This window comes from Dipteris shenzhenensis, chromosome 25 (assembly GCF_047967505.1).
Source record: "Dipteris shenzhenensis isolate YYH24624 ecotype China chromosome 25, Dip_SZ_1.0, whole genome shotgun sequence".
NCBI classification, from domain to species: Eukaryota; Viridiplantae; Streptophyta; class Polypodiopsida; order Gleicheniales; family Dipteridaceae; genus Dipteris; species Dipteris shenzhenensis.
Window position 1 is genome coordinate 5,046,726 of NC_141620.1, and position 25,198 is coordinate 5,071,923.

The following is a 25,198-nucleotide window of genomic DNA, read 5'->3' on the forward strand; positions in this document are numbered from 1 at the left end:
CTATATTTCTATAAAACCTCTCCCATTCAAATGGTTTTGGTAGCCAAGAACAAATGCTTAATTAATGCTCTTGCAGCCATGAGAAAGGAGGAAAACTAATAGACATGCCTCATGTCATACAACTCGTAGAGTCAATATACAATATAAATGCCCTCTCCCCACTTTTGGTGTGGCAAAATTTCAATCCTTTCCTCATTTCAGAAAAGAAGTATGGCATGTGCACACTTAACCAATAACAACCACAGAACTGCCTCCTATAAACGTCTATCAAGCAAAGTCCAAGACATTGCAAGAGTCCCTTACAATAACCATAATGTGCCCACTCTTTGAAACCATCTGAAATCCAGTTTTTGGATGATAGTGATCCTATAAGAAAGTAAGGCATATTTAGGTTCCTCTATTTCAAACAACATTCATAGTAACTACCACTCTCAAGATGGACATGCATTGACAATGATTTTGAGATAATATAAATTAAAGAAAATAAAACTCACCAGCAATGGAGCCAAGAGCTTCAGCTGCTTCATGCCGAACCATAGGATGTTCATGGCTATTCTTCAAAATCTCTGCAAGCGCATTCATAGCACCTTTATCTTGAAGTTGTCCTAACACATACGCTACCTGCAATAATATTACTTATCTTTAATTTTGCAATGACAAACACCACCTCTCACATTATAATCACCCATAGCAATAGGCTAAGCTACCACTCGTTAATTTTCCATCTTTGCCCTAGCATGCAAATTTTCTTTTTTCTACACATTTTTTAGAAGAGCTTCATCCTCACAACTATATAAATACATCAAATGTATACCTTTACAAGCCTAGAATATACCCAATGTTGCAAGATTTTTTATTTCCAAAAAAATTTGAGGACAAGAAAGAGAAATGAGAGAAAGAAAGATGAGAAAAGAAAGTTTACTAAAAGTCTTCGAAAGACCAAAGGGTCTATGAGATTGAAAAAACCAAATACAATGAGCTAACTGGGTGGAGCCTCTAAGAAGGCATCTACACCCAAGACAAGTGCAACATAAACATAGAAACGCTATGGAGAGGACCAATTGTGATGTGGCATCACTGTGGTGGTCCTCTAGATGCTAGCAAGCCCAGAGGAGGCCCAGGTGTACAACTGTCACACCTGTCGGTCGTGCCTCGAGTATGGTGAACATGAAGCCTATGCATCGACACGTTGACGGGTCTGTCGTGTCTCATGTACTAGGCCTCGGCTACACCATCTCCCAAGGGCCTGCTAGTCCATTCTATATAGCAAGAAAAACTCGGAATCTGGCTGAGCACTCGTGGACAGCTCCTTAATCGATTTCAGTTTAAGGATTGCAAGCCAATCTCTACTCCGATGGACCCTGGCTTTAAATTTTCAGCTCATGATGGGAGCCCACCATGTGATACCACTCTTTACCAGCAGGCTGTTGGATGTCTCATTTACTTGTGCCACACCAGACCTGACTTACAGTATGCAGTATACCAGCTCAGCAGGTTTATGCACATGCCCAGTTCACAGCATTGGCACGCAATGAAGAGAGTCTTCAGATATCTCAGAGGCACTCAAGATTTAGCCCTCTTCTATGGTGATCAGGATTCACTTACCTGCATGCTTACATGGATAGTGGCTGGGCAGGTTGTTCCGACACCAGAGTGTCACATACCGGCAATTGTTTTTTGCTTGGCAATTCATGTATCTCTTGGCTCAACAAGAAGCAACCAACAGTTGCCACATCCAACTGTGAGGCTGAGTACAGGGCAGCCTTCACCGCTACAGTAGAGTGTGTCTGGCTTCGACAGTTACTTACAGATCTTGGTATTCGCCAGACATCCCCCACTATGGTCTGCATTGACAGCCAGAGTGCTTTGGCCATTGCGCGTAATCCAGTGTTTCATGCGCGTACCAAGCACATTGAGGTTCACTATCATTATGTTCGACAGCGGTTGTCAGCAGGAGACATAGAGTTGTCCTACCTTCCCACAGAGGACAACATAGCAGATCTGTTTACAAAGGACTTCCTCGTCCCAAGTTTGAAGTCTTTCAACAGGCTTTACACTTGGTTCCCTTTGTTACATGATCTGGCTACCTTGTACATTCATAGGTGGCTATATCCCTTGGGATGAACATGTGCCACCATGACCAGAAAATACCAGGTATTCTGAGACGTTTTCAGAATACTTCAGCCCATACCATGAAGGAGGGTTTGTAGGCCATCATCTCCCAGTCGTATTGATGCCCTCTGGGCCTTGGTATGTGCCATGTAGCTTTAGTTATTGGCAATTAGGTCACCTAGTACTTTTAGTGTCTTATGACACCTAGTACTAGTGGTACCACTAGGACACTATCCTAGGGTTCCCCTTTATTTTGTACTTTGTACTTTCATTTGGTTGTTGATGTGATAGCTTTCAGCGTTCTACGTCACCTTTGTACCTCCTGCGGCTTCCTTGAGCCTACAAGAAAAAGGGCTAATTGTAGGCCATTCTATAGGCTATCCATAGGTGCCACTTATTCCTTGGTATGTGCCTTGTAGGCCTAGTTACAGTCAGTTAGGTCTGTTGGTACAGTTGGTACATGTACCACCTAGGTCAGTTAGGACACTTAGTCCAGTTAGGACATTTAGTCCTATGGTTTTGTTATGTTGGCTCTCTCTTGAGCCTCCACTCGTAATTTTGCAACAATTCATTACAACATCTCGTTTTTCTCCTTCTCACCTCCATTTTTGAGCTTCCATTGCTTGCCATAGCCTATAGTGGTATCAAAGCAGGTCAGGAATCCATTCCCTCAACCATTGACAGCTTTCCCAAGCTGTTTGGCAGCCTTCTAGGCCCTCATTCCTCCTGGTTTTGCTAGTTTCTCACATGTGAGTGTTTGAGGCCTCTCCAAGCTTTCCCATCGCGAGAACTTTGCATTTGGCACGTGGAGTTTGCATTTTGGAGCACTTGCTGCAAAGGAGGAGCTTTCTCGACTCATTTCCAGCCTGCTGCAGCAATTTTGCCTCACAAGTGTGGAATATTGCTGCTGTACGGAATCCGTACAGCTGTGCAAACCTGCACGGAAAGCATTTATGAACTGTACGGCCCTGTACATAAGCATTTAATGCTAGCGCAGAACTGTACGGACCAGTCAAAGCTCATGATTGCGGTACATACCTGTCAGACCTGCATTTAATGCAGTACGGGATCAGTACGGACCTGACAGCGTGTATTTATTGCAGTGTGGGTCTACCTCGGAGTGCATGCCAGCAAGTTTGAAGTTTTTCCAGCACTTTGGAGCTGCTTCGTTAAGCATATTTTGGAGCTGTCTTGTGCTGCGTGCTGGCTGTTGAAGACTTTTCGAGGTTTTTGGAGCGATCCGGAGGCCTCTCCTTGACCCCATTTCTTCCCTTGGCTTCTCTTTGCCTCGGGCTGCAAGTACCCCTCTGTTGGATCACTCTCTTCTCATTTCCAAGTGCTCTCCTCCTCGTGGGAGCACTTTCTTTTGCTGTAATTCTCAATTCCAGCCCTCTATTGGCATTTCACATTGCCATTTGCTCTCATTTTCACCTCTCCTTCAAGGGTGAACAAAGAGGGATGCCTTGGTTTTCAATGTTCACTCTAGGGATAAGTTATCCAGATCCAAGAATGAGGATGCCCTTGTGGATGTTTTTTTTAGCCTGTCATCATTTTCGGTCACATGGGGCAATGTTTCTTGACCTCGGGTTAGTACCTGTCACGGGCATCTGCAGCCTATGGCCATACTAACTGCAACACAGGCAACGCAGGAGTACACGCAGGCAGCACAGGAGCTGCCGCGTGGCAGCGCTGATGTCAGCGCCTGCCATGGCCAGTTGGCTGCCACATCAGCACGCGATTCAGCCACAAGAGGGATGCCTTGGTTTTCAATGTTCACTCTAAGGATAAGTTATCCAGATCCAAGAATGAGGATGCCCTTGTGGATGTTTTTTTTAGCCTGTCATCATTTTCAGTCACATGGGGCAATGTTTCTTGACCTCGGGTTAGTACCTGTCACGGGCATCTGCAGCCTATGGCCATGCTAACTGCAACACAGGCAACGCAGGAGTACACGCAGGCAGCACAGGAGCTGCCGCGTGGCAGCACTGATGTCAGCGCCTGCCATGGCCAGTTGGCTGCCACGTCAGCACGCGATTCAGCAGAAGCAGCAAGTCGGGACAGGAGGAGGCTGGTACGGTCAGCATCTAGCAGCCTGGTCAGTATTTTAGGGCCCAAGGGGGGCCTATAAAAGCAGCCCCCTTGGCCCTCGTTCTTCATCCACTCCTCAGGCCTTCAAGCCTTCAGAGCAGCAGAGCCCAGGCCTTCCTGCAGCAGACCAGTAGGGTAGCCTTATATACCTTTGTAAGACTAGAATAAGTCCAATCATACAAATTTAGATTTAGATTTATAGCCTTAGCCTCTTCAGGGATCTAGTGAGGATTCACCTCGTCTAGGTAGTCTAGTTTCTTTCCAGTTTTGCAGTTGTGAGTTTCAGCCCCTCCATACAGTTGCATTCAGCCCTTTGGGCATTCAAACATTTCAGTCATATTCTCTCCCTCTGATTCTCTCACTCACATCCACAGCATCACTTTCTGTATTGAGTGCACCATCTTGCAGTTTGTAGTTAGTGAGCAGGAGAGAGAGTGAGAATAGTCTATCTCCCCACTACAGTACCTAGACCCAAGCCCAAAGGACATTCCCCCAGGTTCATGAAGGATTTGGCTTTATGGAGGCGTCCCATAAAGTCTCTGCATTGGGACCATGGGGATTGGAGTGGATTGATGCAGTGAACATGAGAGGAGCCTCCCTTTCTTCCTCTACATGGTTAGCAATGCCAAGAAATTCCTAATTCATTCTCACAAATCTTTTTGGGGAAGGCTCTGGAAGACCATCCAAAATAGAAAAATCACTATTTTCTTCTAGCTTTCTATTCATGGAGGGATTGCAATGAACCTGTGGAGGTCCAAGTTTGGATCAGCCCCTACCTGCCCTTTCTGCTAAGTTGGCTCTCTCTTTTGGGGCCTTAGATCTTTTATGAGATGCATAGCTCCTCTTGGGCTCTTTCGGTCTGACGACATTCAATTGAGACTTGCTCTCTAGATGATGTTCCATTTCTCCTTACAGACCTGTACATACCTCAGTGGATACTTTTTGTAATATCTTAGCAAGCATGTCAGCATGGCATATATGGAGATACATATGCACAAAGGCACTTGATGGCTCCCATGTCCACCCATCTCACACTTTAGCCAGTATTTGGACAAAGACAGTACACACTCTGATGGCCATTTGGTTGAGCATGCAAGGGTCTTCTCAAGCAGCCTCTGCCAAGAGAAAAGGAGAAGAGTGTATCCCCTTTTTACTTGGACTCCACCACACATTTGAGGTGGCATTTTCAGCCTCAACTTTGGGGCTTTACTGGCTCTTCTTGATTAGCAGTTCTTTTACCCACTCAAGGTATTTTCTTTTTCATGCTATGCATGATGTACACTTGCCATGAGCATTTGCACATTCCAGTACATGATGAACGATCTTTTTTGTCCATATCTAGGAAAGTTTGTTGTGTCTTTCTTGATGACATTTATCAAAAATGGTCTACCAATAGATAGCCAATGCATTTGAGGAGAATTGGTAGTGTGAATCGGCTTTTTCTTCACTAAGATCCATTCAGACCTCTCTTACAGACTTTTATCCTAAAGATGTTTTCTTCAATCGTATTTCGGATGAAGTACAAGCTGGGAATGCCTCTCTTGGTAGCAAAATTAGAAAGTATAGCCTGGTTATCTGAAAGGGTAATGTCTGTGTTCCCGGAGTAGATATGAGACGTCATATCTTATTTGAATGTTATAACAGTCCCAATCCTAGACACCAAGAAGTACAAAGAACTTTGGATCTGGTCAAAAGAACCTTCCTTTAGCCTGAGCTTAAGGTTAATGTTTAATTTTCATTTTGTTTGAAAGCCCAATTTTATGAGTGGACTTAACCCACCACATTACTCATGGAGAACTCTTTCCCATGTATTCGAATTATATGTAAGTAACTGTCAACAGTGCCAAGTCAACAAAGCTGAGCACTTAAGATGTGGTGGCTTGTTGCATCTGTGGGAGATACTTGACAAGAAATGACAGAGTACTGCTATAGATGTAAGTACCATGAGCCTCTCGAGAGCTGTGCGTGATGCAAGTTGGGTGATCTTCGATCGATTCACCAAGTTGTAAAGGTTCATTCCTACAAAGGAGAATATTTCAGCCACTCAGCTTGCTCATCTGTTTGTGGAAAGTTGTTTAGTCTACAAAATAGTTCGTTATAGAGACGCTAAGTTTACAAGACATTTTTGGAAGGCTGGGTTCAATCAAATCATCTTGAATCGGATGGACAGACTGAGAGAATCAAACTTTGGAAGATAAGCTGTGAACTTATGTTTTGGAAGAGTATATTCCACTATTGGAGTTTGCTTACAATAGTGCTAAGCATTCAGTCACCCAAAATCGGTCCATTCATGAAATAATGTGTCGATTCCAATGGATTCCAACCCAAAGCCCCATGGGTTGTAAGATGTCAAGATTGGCACTGTTGCTCATTGGTTGCAATAGGAACAAGATCTGTTGTGCAGTCCGCTAAGGTGATAGAAAAATATACCTTTGTAAGACCAGAATATATCCAATCATACAAATTCAGCTTTTTGTTGTTCTAAAGACCAAAATTCTACAATGAATTTTTAGATGTTGGGGCTTCTGGCAAATTCAAAGAATTTGCATGTCCGCTAAGGTGATAGAAAAATATACATTTGTAAGACTATAATACATCCAATTGTACAAATTCAAATTTTGGTTGTTCTAAAGTCCGAAATTCTACAATGAATTTTAGGCTGTTAGAGCTTCTACACCCACGTAATATATTTTGATATAGTTGAACAGCTGATCACCACTTGGATGAAAATTCTAAAAATTTGCATGTCCGGTAAATTGATAGAAAAATATACCTTTATAAGACTAGAATATATCCAAATTGAGATTTTTTCTGTTCTAGAGCACAGTTTTATGCTAATCAAAAGCAGTCACCTCAAGTTCTCTTTGGAGGGCTAGTTAGTTTACCTAAAGATCCCTACGGATTCTCAAGTAATCCGAACTTCTTAGGTTATAAAATATCCTCATACTTTTGTTATCCTTTCTTGATCCTTAAAAAAATCAATGAAGTGCCTACCAGTTGTGTTCACATAATGGTGTTCAAATACACCCAGCCTTTCATGTCAGTAAATTGAAAGAGAATGCAGGAGATAATTTAGTGTCTAAATGGTTAACTTTTAGGACTTTAAGATCTAACCATTTATGTGGTCCATGGACCCAAATGTCTTCTCGAAAGATCACTCAAAAGAGGATTGTACTTGGGAAAGTGTTGATTATCTTTGATGCCCATTCCAAGAGTTTAGGTCCCAATCCCTCTCTAAATAATGGGGGGAGAATGTTATGTCCACGTTTGGACTTAACATAGCTAGTGTTAATGAGGTCAAGAACCCATGCCTATATAAGTGTAAGCCTTGGCTCATATGGGACATTCTAAGGAGTGGAACCTCCTAAGAATACCCAACTAGGATGGAGCGCGTCCATGCCTATGTCTCCCTAAAGACGTGTGTGCAAGCAGGGAGGAGTGGTATAAGCGTTGGTCCGGGTTTGTTTCACATCTAGCTCAAAGGTGGTCCTTGCAAGGATCTAAGTTGGGTGCTAACACGCTAGTTAACACCATGCACATCCCTGTCATCGTGTCCTGACTTGATTGGTCTTGCAGGAGGCTAGAGGATAGAGATCAGCACCATACTCCCAAAATTGCTGAGGCTATCCTAGTATGGCCTCTTGCATCAAAATCAACATGAGCTCATTCACTTGCACTTGGCCAAAGCCTTCAAATTTTGATTTCTTGATGTGTCTATTTTACTTCTAGATTCCACCATGTTAGGCTCTTTTTGAGATCATATATCACTCAAGCTCTTCAAATTGAATGTTAAAAGAAGGTAGTCCAAAGCCTCATGAGGTCCATCACACCAATACATGTTTTGCTTCTCCAATTGACAACCGTAGAAAGATAATGAAATAAATATATGAGCCTACTTCCTCTCTCTTAGAGTCTAGTTCCGCATAGGCATTATTTTCGCTAAAAGAAAGGAAGACCACGAATCACAGATCCAAGCAACAGAAGCGGAATTCCTTCTTAATCTTTTCCTGGACCCCCTACTTGTCACACCGTGGCCTTCATTGTAATTGGAAAGTTGTTATGCAATAACAACAAATATCACTAGCATATTGCACGAGCATCAAAGGACCCTTCCTCAAACCACAAAAAGGAGTGGCTGCAATTTACCTCATGTTTTAGAAGTGCACTTTCAGATCCCAACGCAGCAATTATGGCTTAAACAGCTTTTTGTCCACCTTGATTTCATAGGGCAAATAAGGCAGCATATCTTTCGTACATCTCTTGGTTCTCATCCAGGAGAACCTTCCTTGCAAAATACAAAGCATAAGCATAAAGTGTGATCTCCTCAATTAGTTCTCTGCAAAAATGACATGGAAATAAAGGGCTAGACGAAATGAATCTCACCTAAGGTCAGCTATACTTGAAGTCATAGGAGCAGGCACAGCAGGATCGATTGTGAAGAAGGGTGATTCAAGTGTATCAGCTATTCTCCTCCCTTGCTCAAATCGCCTGAGAGCCAATGCACATGTCTCTTTAACTTCTTGAGCAGGGTTTGCCTCTAGAGTTTTCCTCAACACATCCACACAATCAGCTTGACCAATTGCGCCTAGAGCTTCAGCAGCCTGTTATCAAAAACATTATGCACCTTACTTTTCAAACCCAAAAAGACTAGACATTGACAACATTAGCAAATATATACCTAGATGAATCCAGGAACATTCCCAAACTCATCCTCTACAAACACAACATAGTGCAGTTTCAATCTCAGGATAGTCACTCATAAGATTGAAACCATAAACTCCATCACGCATAGTAGGGACTAGCTACTATGACATTCCCACAGACATCATCAGCGCCCAACAATGGGTGTAGACCATAGTATAAAAATATGCTCTCACATACAAATCCACACACCCACACATACTTGAGCATCCATTTATACAAAGTCTTCATACTGAGTTTCTGTCAGCACTCCGGAGCTGAAGAGCAGACTCAGCCATGACGAAGGCTACCACTAAAGGAGAAGGCTAATCAAAAAGTAGTCCAAAATCTCTTCATTCAAGCTACAACTGCTTGTGAAGTCTAAACGATTTCATTTTAGTCTCTCCCAAACGAGCATCTAAATCTAGCTGACAGGACAACACACCATTTAACATTAGCAAATATATAAGTGTTAGAAGTATGGCCGATGTTGCTGCCCACATGACTGCCTTCTATTCATAACATGGTGCTGCACACTCTCTTCTGCCCATGTGGCCCCTACTCCTTTGCCCAAATGGCAGTCCCAGGTATTACATGCTTGTTGCAGGTGTTCCTGCCCCCATGTCCTCCTCACTTGGACGCTCACAAGGGGGTAGTGACCCACATATCCCAATAACTTCAGCTAAAAACTCAAAGGCGTTAAGAGTTCTCAATTTTGACTCGGCCACAAATGAGTCTATAGATATGTTCCGTTCCCGATGCAGCTAAGGAAATTGACAGAAACGACGCGACAATTTGTCAACTCACAATTGCTTTTCGAAATTCAGATGTTGTGAAAACTATCCATGGAGGCTCAAAAACTCCACCATAAAGAAAAATATAAACAAATTCATTCAAAGCAGCAATCCTCTATAAAAGGGTAAAAAGACAATAGCCAGCAGCTGGGTGACTCACATTGTGATAGATGAAACAAAAATCTATTATAAAACAGAGGGAAAAACCATAAAAGAACTAAAGAATTACCTCGTGACGAACTATGGGGTGGAATGAAATGGTGTCTTCCAAAACATGCTTTAATGCTGGAATTGCCTCAGCATCCTGCATTTGCCCTAACGCAAATGCAGCCTCATGTGCCAACAGATTGGAGGAATCCCTTATCGCTGTATTAAACCAAAATAAGAAAAAATAACTGCCATGAATAAAATAGATGACTGCCACAGACACAAAAAATAGAGGTGTGCAATGTTCTTCGAAGCTGAACGTCAATGCAACAGTCAAGGTCATCAAAACGGATAAAATTATGCCTTGCTATTTTCAGCAGAAAGCCAAATGCAGCTCCTGTAAAAATATTTATGTTCAAACAGTGTAATATTAAAAAAAGAATGCTTAAACCATTCAAATTGTTGAGCTATATAAGCTACTATCAAACAATGCAAAATTCCAATGGCTATGACCTTTGAAACTATCAGTAATAAAGTACTTCACTCCTTGTCAGCCTCTCTCCGTCAAGAAGGATGCCTTCAATCAATGGCTGGCAGAAAAAAAACCAACTCGCAAAAAATCAATACTTTGAGAGAGTTGCAACACCTGTGAGCCCCCATATGAGGAGAACATGGCAGTACACCTAAATATAACATGGCCATGAGAGAGGCTTCCATGAGGGCAAATTGTATTGTTGCCACACGGGCAGATCTAAGAGAAGGAAAGCCCACACATGGGCTGTCACGTGGGCCGCAGTATGGCTGCCACATAGGCAGCGCATCATGCAGTCACATTGCCTCTCTAGAAGGCTGCAGACATGCAACAGCAAAAGAGGCCATATACAGCTGATTGGAGCCAACCCTAGTGATCTAAACAGGCTCATAGCTGGGGTTATGGAAGAGTGCAGCAAAGCGCAGCAAGAGAATTCTCAATCATGAGACAATGGCGTCCCACATGCCGATTCTAAATGTCAGTCAAGCGGATGTGTTGAGTGGGAACAATATTCGATCTGAAAAATCAAGATTCAGAGCCACTTGGTTGTGCACTGTAAATGAAAGATTACGGGAAGAGTGGAGATTAAGCCCATGGTTCACATGGAACCCAAAGATAAAGTCATAAAAGTTGCAAATCCTGCGGATGTCAAAGACTAGGTGCTGAACGACGCTTAGACACCATCTTTGATCATTGGGACCTCAATGTTCCTAGACATTCAATTGGCAGTGATATCATTGACAGACATGCACAATAGCACGAGGGTGAACTTGTCGAGACTTGCTTGGTGAAGATGAAGATTTTGCGAGGTCAACTAGTGGCAGTCAGTTAGAAGGCGGATGATAACCAATTACCAGATGTGCATGCTCATGGTCAGTAAATTGCCAAGATGTTGGGTCAGTGACGACCTTACAACTAGAGAAAGACTGTAACCACTCGTGTTAAAGAGCACACGCCCTCTTTCTTCTTCCTTGACCATCTGTTGTTTGTTTCTATTGGAGGGTCTATCTTGGGATATTCTACTACCATTAATGCGTGAAGGATGACCAAGTCATTATCAAATATTTGACCTTCTAATGTGGCATTCTAAGATTTGACGATCCTTGGGGTAGATCTAGAATGGTGAATTGTATGGTGAACTTAACTCCCGGCAATTTTTGTTGGCACATTGTCAACAATTCCCAGTGGCTTCATTTTAGTGTGGTCGGCGAGGCGTATGTTGAATGTGGCATTCCTCATTGGTGGGAGGCCCCATTCTTCGTAGAGATTCTTTGCAAGAATGTTGACACCTGCCCCACCATCCACTATTGCAAGGTATTGGCCAAAGGCTTTATGCTCAAGGTTACATATCTTCAAGTATTCTTCTCAAGAAATCAAGTAACACTTGAATCCACAAAGTCAGTTTGTTCGACATATCTGTACACAAGCATGGGTACCTAAAGGTTAATGATTCTGTCAATCCCTTCTTTTTTTTTTCCCAAAAAGAGACTTCTATTAAGTATTAAAGAAAACCGTTAGAGCAAGCTCCATACGGGATAATACACCATGCAATGCATGTAAAGCTCAAGAGCCAAAAAGGAAGAATTGGGGCTGATAGTGCCATCTCAATCCAGTAGAAACCTCCGAGAAAAAGGGAGAACCCTTCCAAACTCGAAGAGAAACAGTCCTTCTAGAGGAGGCTGCCCGTGAAGGGCCCTGCATGCTAGCCCAAATGGCTATCAAAGTGTGAACCGTGTCAGTCTAAATACCCGTGAACACCTGTGAAGGGTGTATCTCGGTGCCATCCAAGGCCTCTGTACATCTGGCTCTCCAAATGTGCCAAGAGGAAATGCTAGCCAAGATCTCCCAAGAGGTGTCCACTGAAGCATGAGAAGCCCTGAAAAGAGTAAGTTGTACATCCTGAAGAGAGCAGGGCTCTATCACCTGCCGGCGGACCGAGAGTGCCCAAGAAGAAGTCTCACCCTCATAAAACACATGGGGCCCAGTAAGGGATAACCATGCGACCAAGCCCCAAGTCATGAAGAAAGGGGAAGTATGAAAAATGCTGAGTATCCTCGCAACCCCTTTCCAAATAGTCCTCACCTGACTGCAGTCCCAAAGGCAATGTCGCACTGACTCTCTGCAGAATGACAGCGAGGGCAAGTGGGATCAGTCCCAAAACGTGATCTCCACAGGTTCACTGCAATCCCTCCATGAATAGAAAGCCAAAAGAAAAGAGTGATCTTTCTATTTTTGAGGGATTTCCAGAGCCTTCTCCAGAAATTCCTACGCAAATCTGCAGTAATGAAGAAACTGTCCCAATGGGGGGCTCTTGAGGGAACCCAACCCCTACTGTTCAGCTGAAATCTCATGGCATTACCAACCGTGAAACGAAAAAAGGAAATTCCCCTCTCTCGGTGCCCATGATCTATCCACAGAGGATCGGGGTCTAAGTACCACTCCAAGCCCGCTCCATGGTCCACAAAACCAGCAATCCTGACAGGCTGAAAGGCAACCTCTAGAAGAATATCATCCGTGGATCTAGAGAGTATACCTCCATCCCCAACGTCAAAGACCAGTGCATCTTCTCCGAGACCTCGAAGAGCGATCACCTGTAGAGGAACTATTGTCCTCGAAAAAGCTCCCATCCAAGTGGTGGAAGTAATAGGCAACCCAACTGCCCATTCCACCGGGATGGCTGCATATATCTGTTGAACCCTGCATGCTACCCGTCTGAGGTGACTCACGGACTGCAGTCTCTGATCCTCAGGTAGCCTGATAAATGCCTTCCAAGTACCTACTGTGTAGGCGGGGCCTCTCTCCTATCTAGACCACTGCATGTAATGGGAAGTGCCCAATGGTCTGCCATGCTCATCAAGTATATTATCATTCCAAATGACCGGCTGCCTATCAATCTCTTCTAGGGTAGAGGGCGGAACCCTTCGAAGAGAGTTCCTGAAGCTCCCCCAAGCTTTCAGATTGGCAGACATGAGAGGAGAAGCAGGAGATCTGAGAGGGGCTGAAGTAAAAATCCATCTTGGGCTGTCCACCCAATCATCTCCCAAGGTTGGTGTGCAAGCCTGAATGTGTCCAAAAAAGAAATCCTTCCAAGGTTCCTGCCCAGGCATGAGTCCCCTCACCACCACCTTACAAAGCAATGCCCTGCACTGAGGATCCGGGTCAATGATGTTAAGGCCCCCTTCAGATGTAGGGAGAATAATGGTCTCCCATGCCACCCTCGCTACAACATCTGCTGTGCCATCAAGTCCACTCCATAAAAAATTCCAGACTGGTCTAATGAGCTGAGTGATGCAATCCCTAGACCAGCACCAGCAAGAACACACAAACCAGGCGGTGGCCAAAAGAACCTGGTTCACTACCACAACTCTAGAGGCAAGGTCGAGTTGGGCTGAGCTCCAAAAAAGTAGCTTTTTCCTTATACTTTCTAGTACTGGGGCAAACTGTTGTGCTGGAGAGATGCCCAACCTGTTATGCTCTAGCCAAGATAGCATGACCTCGGAAAGATCGGTGGGCATTTTCCCTTAGATGACCGACTTCTATAATATTTTATGTGCGTAAATAAAATGGTCAAGGAAAGTAACTGCCAAGGTCCTAGGTGAGGGTCTATTGGCATCGACTAGGTGGTTCTGAATGCTCAGGCCTAGGTGCACCTAATATGTGTAAGAATGCCAAGGGGAAAATTTTTTAATTATGCCCCAAGAGAGGGGTAAATATAGGCTGGGAGGATAATCGGATGCCATCGCCTATGATTGTGATCTTGAATCGACGTGAAGAAGTTTCCTGAGTTGGTTTGGGTCGTTTACATTTGGTATCAGAGCGCAGAATATCTGGGTAGCGTGGATGAACGAGTTGCGTACGAAAGGATAACGAGTGATTACCTTCAGGACTCCATGACATCGCGGGGACGAGCTGTTGCAGATGCGAGGATGGGTTCTCAGATCTCCTAACAACAAAGCAAGCCATCGCCACTTCTACTTGATTCTTGCGACAAAAAAAATCACTAATTTCTCCACAGCGTAACCCTGCGATGAGGTCTTTCTTCCGTCACCTGCCTTTCGTGAACCCTGCGCTTCTGCACACAGCCTAATGAGGCACACAATGCTTACCACGGAGGAACGAATTGAAGAGATTTTGTTGTCGGTTTGGGTTGTTGTGGAAAAAGCAAATTGAGCGAGGAAGAAAGCTCCAACTCTGTAGCAACAGTGCAATTCTCCAACCTCATGTGAAAAGTACGAAGTCTGCAAACAGTGCCACAACCGCTCCACCAACCCACTAATGTCAGTCGACACCCACCCTAAGCCTAAAATCGCAGGCGCGGGATTTCTTGGCGTGAGGACCTGGCTTCTCGATAGGATCCATATATTGTTCGTGGACTCAACGAAGTTGGTCGAGACTGTGCTCCCATCCCTGGCTTAATTCGCAGAATCAAGGGAGCTTTTTACAAGGCTGTAATCCGGAGGCACACGACGGGAAGTCCGACCGATAAGCGGGAAGGGCTAAAGGTTCAATTGAAGAGGAAAGGGGATATCTACGTTACGTGGAGCTTCCAGGGGGCATCTTTTTTCCCTTCTATACAAATTTTCAGTTTGCAGTCTATTATTCTTGTACAGCAAAGGGGAATTTGAAGTGTGATATATTTTGGAGTTTTGGCGTACAAAAATAAAATAAAATCTATTTTCCCTTTTGAAAGAATGGAGGCAGAGGGACAAGATTCCAGGGCAAATCCTGGTGAATCTAGAGCGCAATCTACGCAACAAGTGTCCCATCACACAACACCTACTCTGGTGGGTAGGATTTCTGTACTAGAAGATGCCTTACAACAGATCATGAACCAGCAGCTTCAAGTGAACGCTGGTCAAAATGAAATTAGAGAGATGGTGCAAGCCTTGTCAGCTAGACCATCTAGAAATGAAAAGGGCAAAGCTCCATCAGAGCCAGAGCCCAGTATACACTCGTCGAAACGTGCGAAGGTCAAGGTACCTAATATTGCTAATTATAGACCGAAAAAGTACGCTGGTCGGATGACACAAGTGGGAAGAAGCCTTCGCCAGTTGTGAAATCAGATCTGATCTAAAGAAAATCCGCAAGACCACTCACCTATTTATTGAGGCAGCGGATAGGTGGTGGATAAAACAACAGAAAGATCAGGTTGCCTCTATCACCTGGGAAGAGTTTAAGGCTGAATTTACGAAACACTTTCTTCCACCTGATGAAGAGTCCCGAGCTTGGGATGCTTACTGAAACCTTCGCCAGAGGAATTTGTCGATGGCAGAGTACACTGACAAGTTCAGGGAATGTGTTATGAAAATAACAGACCCTCTCCCTATGTCGGTTCAGTTGAAAGACTATATCTATGGACTGAATGACAAGATTAAAATGGAAGTTCGGGCTAAATATGTGACTACATTAGATGAATCTATTGCAGTAGCCCTGAACTATGAGGATGCCAGAGGCAGACCTAGTAGGTTTGTGCACGCAGGGACTCAGCATGAGTACCCGAGAAAAGGGGGATTTCAGAGGAAATGGACTTCAAAGGCAAGTGTCTCGTAGCCAAGTGGCCAAACCAAGCAGGTGAAGCCGGTTGAGGGACAAGCAAAGACAAGTACCACCGTTGGGGTTAAAAGAAAAGTAACTCCAATGGCAGCCCGAGCTTGGTCAAAGTCCTCGTTGACCCCTGAGCAAAAAGAAAAAGCTAGAAAAGAAGGATTGTGCTTCGGCTGCCTTCAGCAACATAAGTGGAAAGATTGTCCACTAAACAAAGAATGTCGCGCAGCCAATATGATAATATCTGAATGCGACGCGGGAATGCAGGAGAGTCCCAATGCGGAACATATGCAGATGCAATTGGCGGGACCTTCTCAGAGGTTAGTACCTATGTTGTTAAGTGTGTCTGTTACTAAGTTAGTAAGCAGTGCACCCAAAAACATCCTTTCAAAGCCCGCAGCAACAGGGTATACGGTTTTCGATGAGCACGAGTTGATTAAAATGAAAGGGCAAGTAGCCAATCATGATGTGATTATATTGTTTGACTCAGCGTCAACGCACAATGTAATTAACTCGAAGCTTATTAAGAGGCTCAAGTTGAAAACTAGTCCGTCTGATTATGCTTATACGGTCAGGATGGCGAAAGGAAGTTCAACTGAAGTATGGGACCAGAGGGTTACCCAGTTGGGACTTCGAATTCAGAACTATGTTGAGAAGCTGGACTTTGAGTTGACCAGGCTTGCTCACGCAGATATAGCCCTAGGCATGGCTTGGCATTTTTGGAAAAATCCAGCCATTGATTGGAAAAAGCATATTTACCAGTTCAAGATGAACGGGGTAGAATATGTTTTGCGAGGTGAAAAGGATTTACCTCGAGGACCATTGATTTCAGCCGTGGAAATTTGGAAGACTCCGAAAAAGTTTCTATGTCTGTGTATAGCATCGGTAGAGTCGATTGATGATGCATTGGCTAGCACTGAGGCTACCCAAGATGGGAAAATGGCCGAGTTGGCTAAAGAGATATCGGAGAAGTTCTCACATTGTTTTAGAAATGAGTTACCTTATGGGTTACCTCCAGAGCGGAATGTTCAGCATAAAATTCAGCTTATCTCGGGGGCAGAACCTGTAAATAGACCTCCCTATAGATTAAGCTTTACAGAAGAAGCTGAGGTGCGAAGACAACTGGAAGAATACCTCAAGCTGGGGCAGATTCAACCCAGTTTTTCACCTTTTGCTTCGCCAATGATATTAAAGAAGAAGAAAGATGATACTTTTCGTCTCTGTATAGATTACTGAGCATTGAATAATATCACTACTAAGCACAGTTATCCGATGGCTCGGATCGATGATTTGCTAGATGCATTACATGGGGCCGTAATTTTCAGTAAGATAGATCTTAAGTGTGGCTACCATCAGATCCGTATTAGAGCCAAGGATGTGCATAAAACCGCTTTTAGAAGCAGGTTTAGACATTATGAGTTTCTGGTAATGCCCTTTGGACTTACCAATGCTCCAGCTACATTTGTCATGCTTATGAACGATTTACTACGTCCGTATATCGGAAAGTTTGTAGTACACTTTATTGACGATATTCTGGTATTCAATAAAAGTATTATTGAGCATCATGAACACTTAAGAATAGTGTTCAGTACTTTCAGGAAAGCCAGTCTTTATGTGAATAAGAAGAAAACTATACTGTGTATGGTAAGACTTGAATATTTAGGATTCATAATTACTCCTGAGGGGGTAGAAATGGATCCAAAGAAAGTGGCTGCGATACTAACTTGGCCATTCCCTCAGAGTTTGACCGCTTTGCGATCATTCTTGGGATTTGTCCAATTTTATCGAAGGCATATCAAAGGATATTCCAAAATAGTATCGCCATTGACTGATCTGACCTCAGATAAAGTACCTTTTATATGGGGACAGAATCAACAGGAGAGTTTTAACACCATAAAACAAGCTCTGGTCTCAGGACCGGTGTTAGAAATAGTTGATCCCCAGAAACCGTTGTTCCTTGAAACCGATGCAAGTGGCATTGCGGTAGGAGCAGTTCTCCTCCAAGAGGGAAGGCCAGTAGCCTTTGAAAGCAAGAAGCTTTCTCCCTCTCAACGAAATTGGCCAACTCATGAATTAGAGTTGTATGCTGTTGTCCATGCTTTGAAAACATGGAGACATTATTTGTATGGATCAGAGTTTTATGTGGATGTTGATCATGATACTCTGAAACATTTTTGTAAACAACCTGACTTCAGCCGCCAAGCTAGGTGGGCAGAACTCATGCAGGAGTTTAATTTGACGATCCGGTACCAAAGAGGGAAGGATAATAAAGTTGCTGATGCGTTGTCACGCATTATGCATAACATGAGTTTCACGGTGTTAGAGAGTGCTCTAATGGCCGAGATTAGAGAAACTCAAAAGGTGGACGAGTTTGTCCAGAGCCTATGACCTAAGGCTCATATGTTAAAACCCGAGAAAAAGGATGACCTGGCATGCAGAAAAGGCCAAACTTATGCAAGATATGCCATAAGGGATGGTATGCTAAAAAGAAATGGCAAGGTAGTAGTACCTAATCAGAATGATCTCAGGCAGAGAGTCATTCAACAATGCCATGATAGCCCATGTGCGGGACATCCACGAGTCGAGAAGACATATGATCTCGTGAAGCGAGATTTCTTTTGGCCAAAGATGAAAAAGCATATTCATGAATATGTGACACATTGTTTTTCATGTCAAGTAACTAAGGCAAAGCGGGTGAAGCCACCCGGACTTTTACAGCCCTTGAAGATACCACTAAGTAAGTGGGAGAGCATTTCCATGGACTTTATTGTAGGGCTGCCTACGACACAAGGTGGATATAATTCTATCTTTGTGGTGGTTGATCGTCTTACCAAGATGGCTCACTTCATTCCAACTAGAGAATCTGTTAGTACCCCGCAAGTGGCGGATTTGTTTATTAGACATATATTTCGTCTGCATGGATTACCCAAATCCATAGTGTCAGACAGAGATGTCAAATTTACCGGTCATTTTTGGACTGCGGTATTTGAGACACTAAGGACTGAGTTGGGAATGAGTAGTGGGGATCATCCAGAAACGGATGGTCAGACGGAAAGAATCAACCAAATTTTAGAGGATATGCTTAGAGCATATGTGTCATTGAGGCAACATACATGGGACAAGTGCTTGCCATTGTTAGAGTTTGCCTACAATGATAGAAAACATTCCTCTACAGGGTTCAGTCCGTTTGAACTGAACTATGGTTATAGGCCAGCGAATCCAACTATAGTTGGAATACCTCAGAAAGTGCCTGGTGCCGCGAACTTTGTGGTTCAGATGCGGGAGATGCTAGCACTTGTGAGAGCTAACATCCGCCAAGCTATGGATAGAGCTAAGGCGTATGCGGATGAAAACCGATCCAATAGAGAATTTAAGGAAGGAGAAAAAGTTTTTCTCAGAGTTCCTTCGCACTCTAAGTCTTGACTGTAGGAGAGTGTGCTAAGTTATCACCTCGATATTGTGGGCCATGGTTAATTCTAAAAAGAATAGGCAAGGTAGCCTATAAATTAGAATTACCACAGGGGTGTAAGGTGCACCCAGTGTTTCATGTTTCTCGTTTAAAGAAATTTTTGCATACAGGTGACTCACTAATCGAAGCTGGTGTTTTGTTTCAGGAGATAGAGGATAATGCAAGACGCAAACCAACAGGAATCCTGGACCGAGGAACAATGCAAGTGCGCAATCGGAAGATACCCACGGTGTTGGTTGCATAGCATGGTCTACCTCTATCAGAAGCTACCTGGGAATCTGTATACCAGTTACGGAGAGTATTCCCAGATTTCATCATCGAGGATGCTGATGCTTGAAGAGGGAAGGAATGTTACGCTCTAGCCGAGATAGCATGACCTCGGAAAGATCAGTAGGCATTTTCCCTTAGATGACCAACTTCTGTAATATTTTATGTGCGTAAATAAAATGGTCAAGGGAAGTAACTGCCAAGGTCCTAGGTGAGGGTGTATTGGCATCGACTAGGTGGTTCTGAATGCTCAGGCCTAGGTGCACCTAATATGTGTAAGAATGCCAAGGGGCAAATGTTTTGATTGTGCCCCAAGAGAGGGGTAAATGGTGTACCAAGCTAAAGGTCTAAATGATGACATGTGGCACGGGGGAACCATCTAGGGAATTGTGGGCTTGTGGATAGGCATGAAGAATAAGAAATTACGTATCTTGTGTGCATGCAATCCATGAGATAGGCTGGGAGGATAATCGGATGCCATCGCCTGTGATTGTGAGCTTGAATCGACGTGAAGAAGTTTCCTGAGTTGGTTTGGGTCGTTTACACAACCCTACTTGGCATCCCAGATATCTAACAAGAACACCCCTCTGAATCCAGGAAAAGCCAAGGTCAGCTCCCCAGTTTAGAGTTTCCTCATCACTGATCCAAAAGCCGAAGGATTTATGCCAGTTAATGTGTGCCCCTGCAACTGAGCAAAAAATATTCAAGGCTGTCCGGAAAGAATCAAGTGACTGCGAAGAGGCCTCAATAAAAATAGCAGTGTCATCAGCCAACTCACAGTCAAGAAGCTCCTGCTCCTGTCTGAAGGGCAATCTCAACCCAAAAAGCTCAGCCTGAGATCTAAGGAAGATACTCATAGCTTCTGCGACAAAAAAAAAGAGGAAGGGGGCTAAAGAGCATCCTTGACGAACTGATCTGGAAATCTGAAATATGTCACCCCTTACCCCTCCAATCAAAACCTGGCTGTGAGCTGATCTATAAAGGGAGGCCACCCCTCTAATCCATGCATCCAAAAAACCAAAACGTAGAAGAGTGCCCTCAAGAAAGCCCCAATCTACTCTGTCATAGGCTTTCTCAAAGTCCAGGAGTAGAACTGCCAGCCTCTGCCCGCTCTGCATAGCCCACTCAGTGGCTTCCCAAAAGGAAAAGATATTGTCAAATGTGCTCCTGCCATGCACAAAGCCTGTCTGAGCATCATAAATGAGGTCTGGAAGAAGGGGCTGCAATCGGATGCTGATCGCCTTGGCAACGATTTTGTATAAAGTGCCTAACAGAGTGATGGGTCTCCAATGGGATACAAAATTCATGTTGCCACCTTTCGGAATAAGGTGAATGAGTCCCTCGGTCAGTGAGTCAAGCATCTCACCCGAGTCCCAAATGCCCTGCAGGGCTGAAGTAATAGGATCACCTATCATATCCTAAAAGGCTATAAAGAAAGAAGGAGTAATACCATGGGAACCAGGGCATTTCCCCTTATGAAGGGCGGAGAGGGCAGACTTGAATTCTGTGTTGGTAAAGCGTGCATCAAGTAAGCATATCATCTCTAGTGAGACAAACACAAGTAAACTCTGCCAAACTTCCTCTCTAGCCACATCTCTGACCTGTGTGTCAAGATCTGCGGAAAGGAGGGAGGCATAGAAAGCTATCGCTAAGTGCAAGACGGTATTCGGATGAGACTGCAAAACGCCGTCAGAGTCAATAAGCTGCCTGACACTCTCTCTACTATGTATGGGACCAAGTGGAGAGAAAAAGTGTTTATTGACTCTCCCTCCCATCTGTATCCAAAATGACTCCCGTGCATGGAAGGCATACTCTGCTCTCTGATCAAGCAATGTCTGCAAGTGAGCCCTTGCCGCAGCAAGGCGCTCCTGTATCCAAGCATCTGATGGTCGTCTCTGCTCCTCCCTCTGCAAGGCTGCCAACTGCCGGCGGATACCAACCTCCCGCCTGAGTACCTCACCTCGCCGAGCACTAGCAATGGAGTGATTAAAGTCGCTGATACTGCCAAGTGCTGTGGCCACATGTGAAGGACCGGCCACCCCCCCTGCATGTGAGAAACCCAGATCTCTAAGACTGCCTCTATGAGAGTCTCATCCATGTATAAGGCATCGGGGATCCTGATACTGTGAGACCGTCCTCTCAGATGGGCCTCTGAGATGGACAGAACTACTGCAAAATGGTCAAAAGTGGAAACACCAGGTGCAATGCAAACTGTCCCCCCTCTATCAAGAGCCCAGTCATCCACATGGAATCTGTCAATCCGAGCATGGATAGGCATATGCACCCTATGGTTCGACCATGAAAACAAAAGTGACTGAGACTGAATATGAAATGCATCATATGACCAAACATCTCTGCCACTGAACCTGAATAAGAAGGCATCCCAAGCTGCTCTCTCGAGGGAATGAATACCACCCTCTCTGCCCCCTTGCTTATCAGAAGGTGCCTCAACCATGTTGAAGTCACCTCCAATAATCCACGAATCTGCAATGTCAGCCCACGAGAGCAACTCTTTCCAGAACAGAACACGGTCCCCTCTGTTGTTCGGGGCATAGAGGTTGAGGAAACCAACCTTACGTCCGTCAATCAGAAGTAAAACCCACTGGGCCTTGGAGGGGGTTATGATGCCGTGTACAATGATCATAGGGAGAATAGAATCTGAAACTGATATGCATGTACCTCCTCTGGTTCCCAAGGCCGGAAGCCAAAAAGTCCGGCCTGAAAGCAGCTTACCTGACTTGGAGCAATCTCTGACATCCAATTTGTGTTCCTGAAGAAAAAGAATGTCTAGGGAACCACCTGAAACACCTAGATGGAGCTGATTCCTGATCAACTGTCTGCGACGGCGATGAGGGATGCCACCCAATCCCTGTATATTTCAACTGGCTATCCTCATCGGCGGGAGGAAGCAGGTTGGAATACCTTACCCGACCTGGTGGCGAAAAAAGAACCCTCCGCCGGAGCTAACCTCCTGCCATACACACGAGGTCCAAGGGGAGGAAAGTCCACAAGTGAAAGAGAGAAGGATCTCTCACAAGGGATGCCGATAACTGGCTCTCCGAAAGTAGAAGGTACAAAATCATCATCTGGGAGTTCAGAGAGGTCCTCCAAAGCGGAAAAGGAGTTCCGTTGAGCCAGTCTTGGGGAGCGTGTACGAAGGATTCCTACCGAAGCAGGGATAGAATGTAAGACCCCCTTCCCTCTATCCAAAGGAGGCACCTGTACTGGATCCTGATCAAGAAGTGCTGCGGACGAGGTGCCAACAACCTGGGCTGCTGAGGAAGGTACAGCCTGATCCAGGGATGGGGTCGAACAAGGCTCCTGAACACTAGTCTCCTCCCAAGGCTCCAAGGGGGTAGCCTCCGAAGCGGTGGATGTGTGATCTGAAGTAGAGGGCCTAACCGCGGCCGGAACCCACCGTGGGCCAGAGAAGGTGCGAGGTGGAGGAGGGACTCGAGTAGCCCTAGGAGGGGGGGGAGCCTATGTCCGAGGCGGTGCCTGTGGAGCAGTAGGTCCTGCTCCAGTTCTCTGTCGTAAGCTAGTACCAGTTGGTTGCTTTCTGGGCCTCTTTTTCTTCTTTGGGCAATCTCTAGCGAAGTGCCCCGAGGATCTGCAAATCCAGCACTGGTCCTGCCAACCTGCAACCTCAAATCTCTTGCGGAAGAAGGACCCATCGGGTCGCTGTAGCATGATGTGGTCATCTGAAATATTGGGGTCCTTGACAATGACCCTAACCCTAGGTACCCCATCCATCCTGACCGCCTTAGCAGCCGAAGAGGGTTCGCCAAGAAGAGGGGGGATCTCTGCTACCACACCAAAGCTCTCGCCAATAACTGAAAGTAGCCGGTGATAAACTGAGGGAAGACCAGGGAATCTGATGAAAACAGAAACTCCCTGATTGTCCTCTTCAACTGGGTCAAAGCCCAGTTGAAAGGGAAACAAAAAAATGCTCCTAAAGCCTAGAAAAAGAAAACCGGCCTGTAGCAGGTCTCTCGTGACGTCCGGGGAATCTAAGCACACCTGAAAGAAACCTCGTCCCAACAAACGAACATCCTTAAGGTGGGGGGCGAGCTCCTGGCGAAGTGCGGCAAGCATCCAATCTCTAGCTTGTGACCTGGAGGGGTGGGAGCCCTGGATGCATGTGAAGAGAGTAGTGGAACACTCATGCTCCAAATCCTTTTAAAGCTGCTGCAGCTCGTCTTTTGAGAAAGTGACAGTTCTCGCGGCCGGTGTGGGCGGTAACAGATTGACTGAATGGGAACCCATTCGTCAATCGAGGTGGGAAAGGCCGATTCAAAACCAAAAAAAGAACTCCGTCCACTTTCCTGAAAACCAGGAGACCCCTAACAAAAATAGGGGTACTCCAGATGAGGGGACAGGGTGAAAGGAAGGAGAGAGAGAGAGAGAGGAATGAGCAAGGAGAGGAGGAGTCAGCAAGTAGAGGAGAGGAAAAAGAGGGGGCAGCAAGGGGAGAGGAAGAAGGAAGAGGAGGGGAGGAAAGAGGAGAGGAGGAGTGGAGGAGAGGGAGGGGGAGGGGCTGGCAGCAGCGAGGGGGGGCTGAAGCAGCGCAGGGGGGGGGGGGGGGCTGAAGCAGCGCAGGGGGCTGGCAGCAGCGCAGGGGGGAGAAGCAGCGCAGGGGGGAGGAGCAGGCAAGGGGGAGGGGAGGGAGGAGGCAGTGCGCAGGGGGGAGGCAGCGCGCAGAGGGGGGGAGGTAGCACGCAAGGGGGAGGCAGCGGGGGGGGGTGCTGCAGCAGCGCAGGGGGGAGCAGAAGGGGGAGGGGAGGGAGGAGGCAGCGCGCAGGGGGGAAGCAGCGCGCAGAGGGGAGGAGGTAGCGCACAAGGGGGAGGCAGCGCGCAAGGGGGAGGAGGCAGCGCGCAGGGGGGGCTGCAGCAGCGGAAGAGAAGGAGGGGAGTCGAGGGTAGGGGGGAGGGAGGAAGCAGCAAGGAGGGGAGTGACACATCCCCGCACTCCTGAAACCTCTAATCTGCAAAACAAACACACACCACGTGAGAACTGAGCAGGCTGCTCACCACCCAACCATGACATCTACGGGATGTGATCCCGAATTAGGAGATGTCCGGCACAAACTCCCAATCAGATCCAAACCAGCCTGGTGTCCCATACCACCAGGTGGCGCTGTGAAGCCCTGGATCTGCCACTGGGCCTTGGGCTACGCTAAGATGCAGGCACGCGTCCGCGACTCAATCCAGGATCAGACCTAGCACCTGGGAACGAAACTTGCTCCCAACTGCACACTGAGAACTGAACCCCCTGGGCCCCTTTTATAGACTTGGGCCCCAGCGCCAAAAATAGCGAAGACCTATTAATGTTTCGTACCCTTGCCACTCAACCCGAGAATCAAGCCTGCCTAGCTCTAAGCCTCCCCAGGCTACCTGAGCTAGTCCTGTGTACCTAGTACACGTCAGATACCAATCCGTGCACATGACATACTCCACCTCCTCTAAGAACTCACTCCTGAGTTCGCTAAAAAACTCGGAAATGTTCTTTGGAGGTTTTGTAATGTCTCCCATGTTGCATCCTCCTCAACACGATCCTTCCACTTG

At 45.6% G+C, this 25,198-nt stretch overlaps 1 protein-coding gene across 1 annotated transcript; it reads right to left on the reverse strand.

Moving 5' to 3' along the window:
* Positions 1 to 491: 491 nt before the first annotated feature.
* LOC147885346 (deoxyhypusine hydroxylase-like) lies at positions 492 to 14,316 on the reverse strand. The gene is made up of 6 exons (XM_087397007.1): positions 14,232 to 14,316; positions 10,153 to 10,218; positions 9,904 to 10,040; positions 8,584 to 8,801; positions 8,347 to 8,485; positions 492 to 621 (listed from the first exon to the last, which is right to left on the reverse strand). Exons 1-5 carry the CDS (start codon positions 14,314 to 14,316, stop codon positions 8,422 to 8,424), a joined length of 570 nt encoding a protein of 189 aa, XP_087253133.1. The 3' UTR covers positions 492 to 621; positions 8,347 to 8,421.
* Positions 14,317 to 25,198: the final 10,882 nt, after the last annotated feature.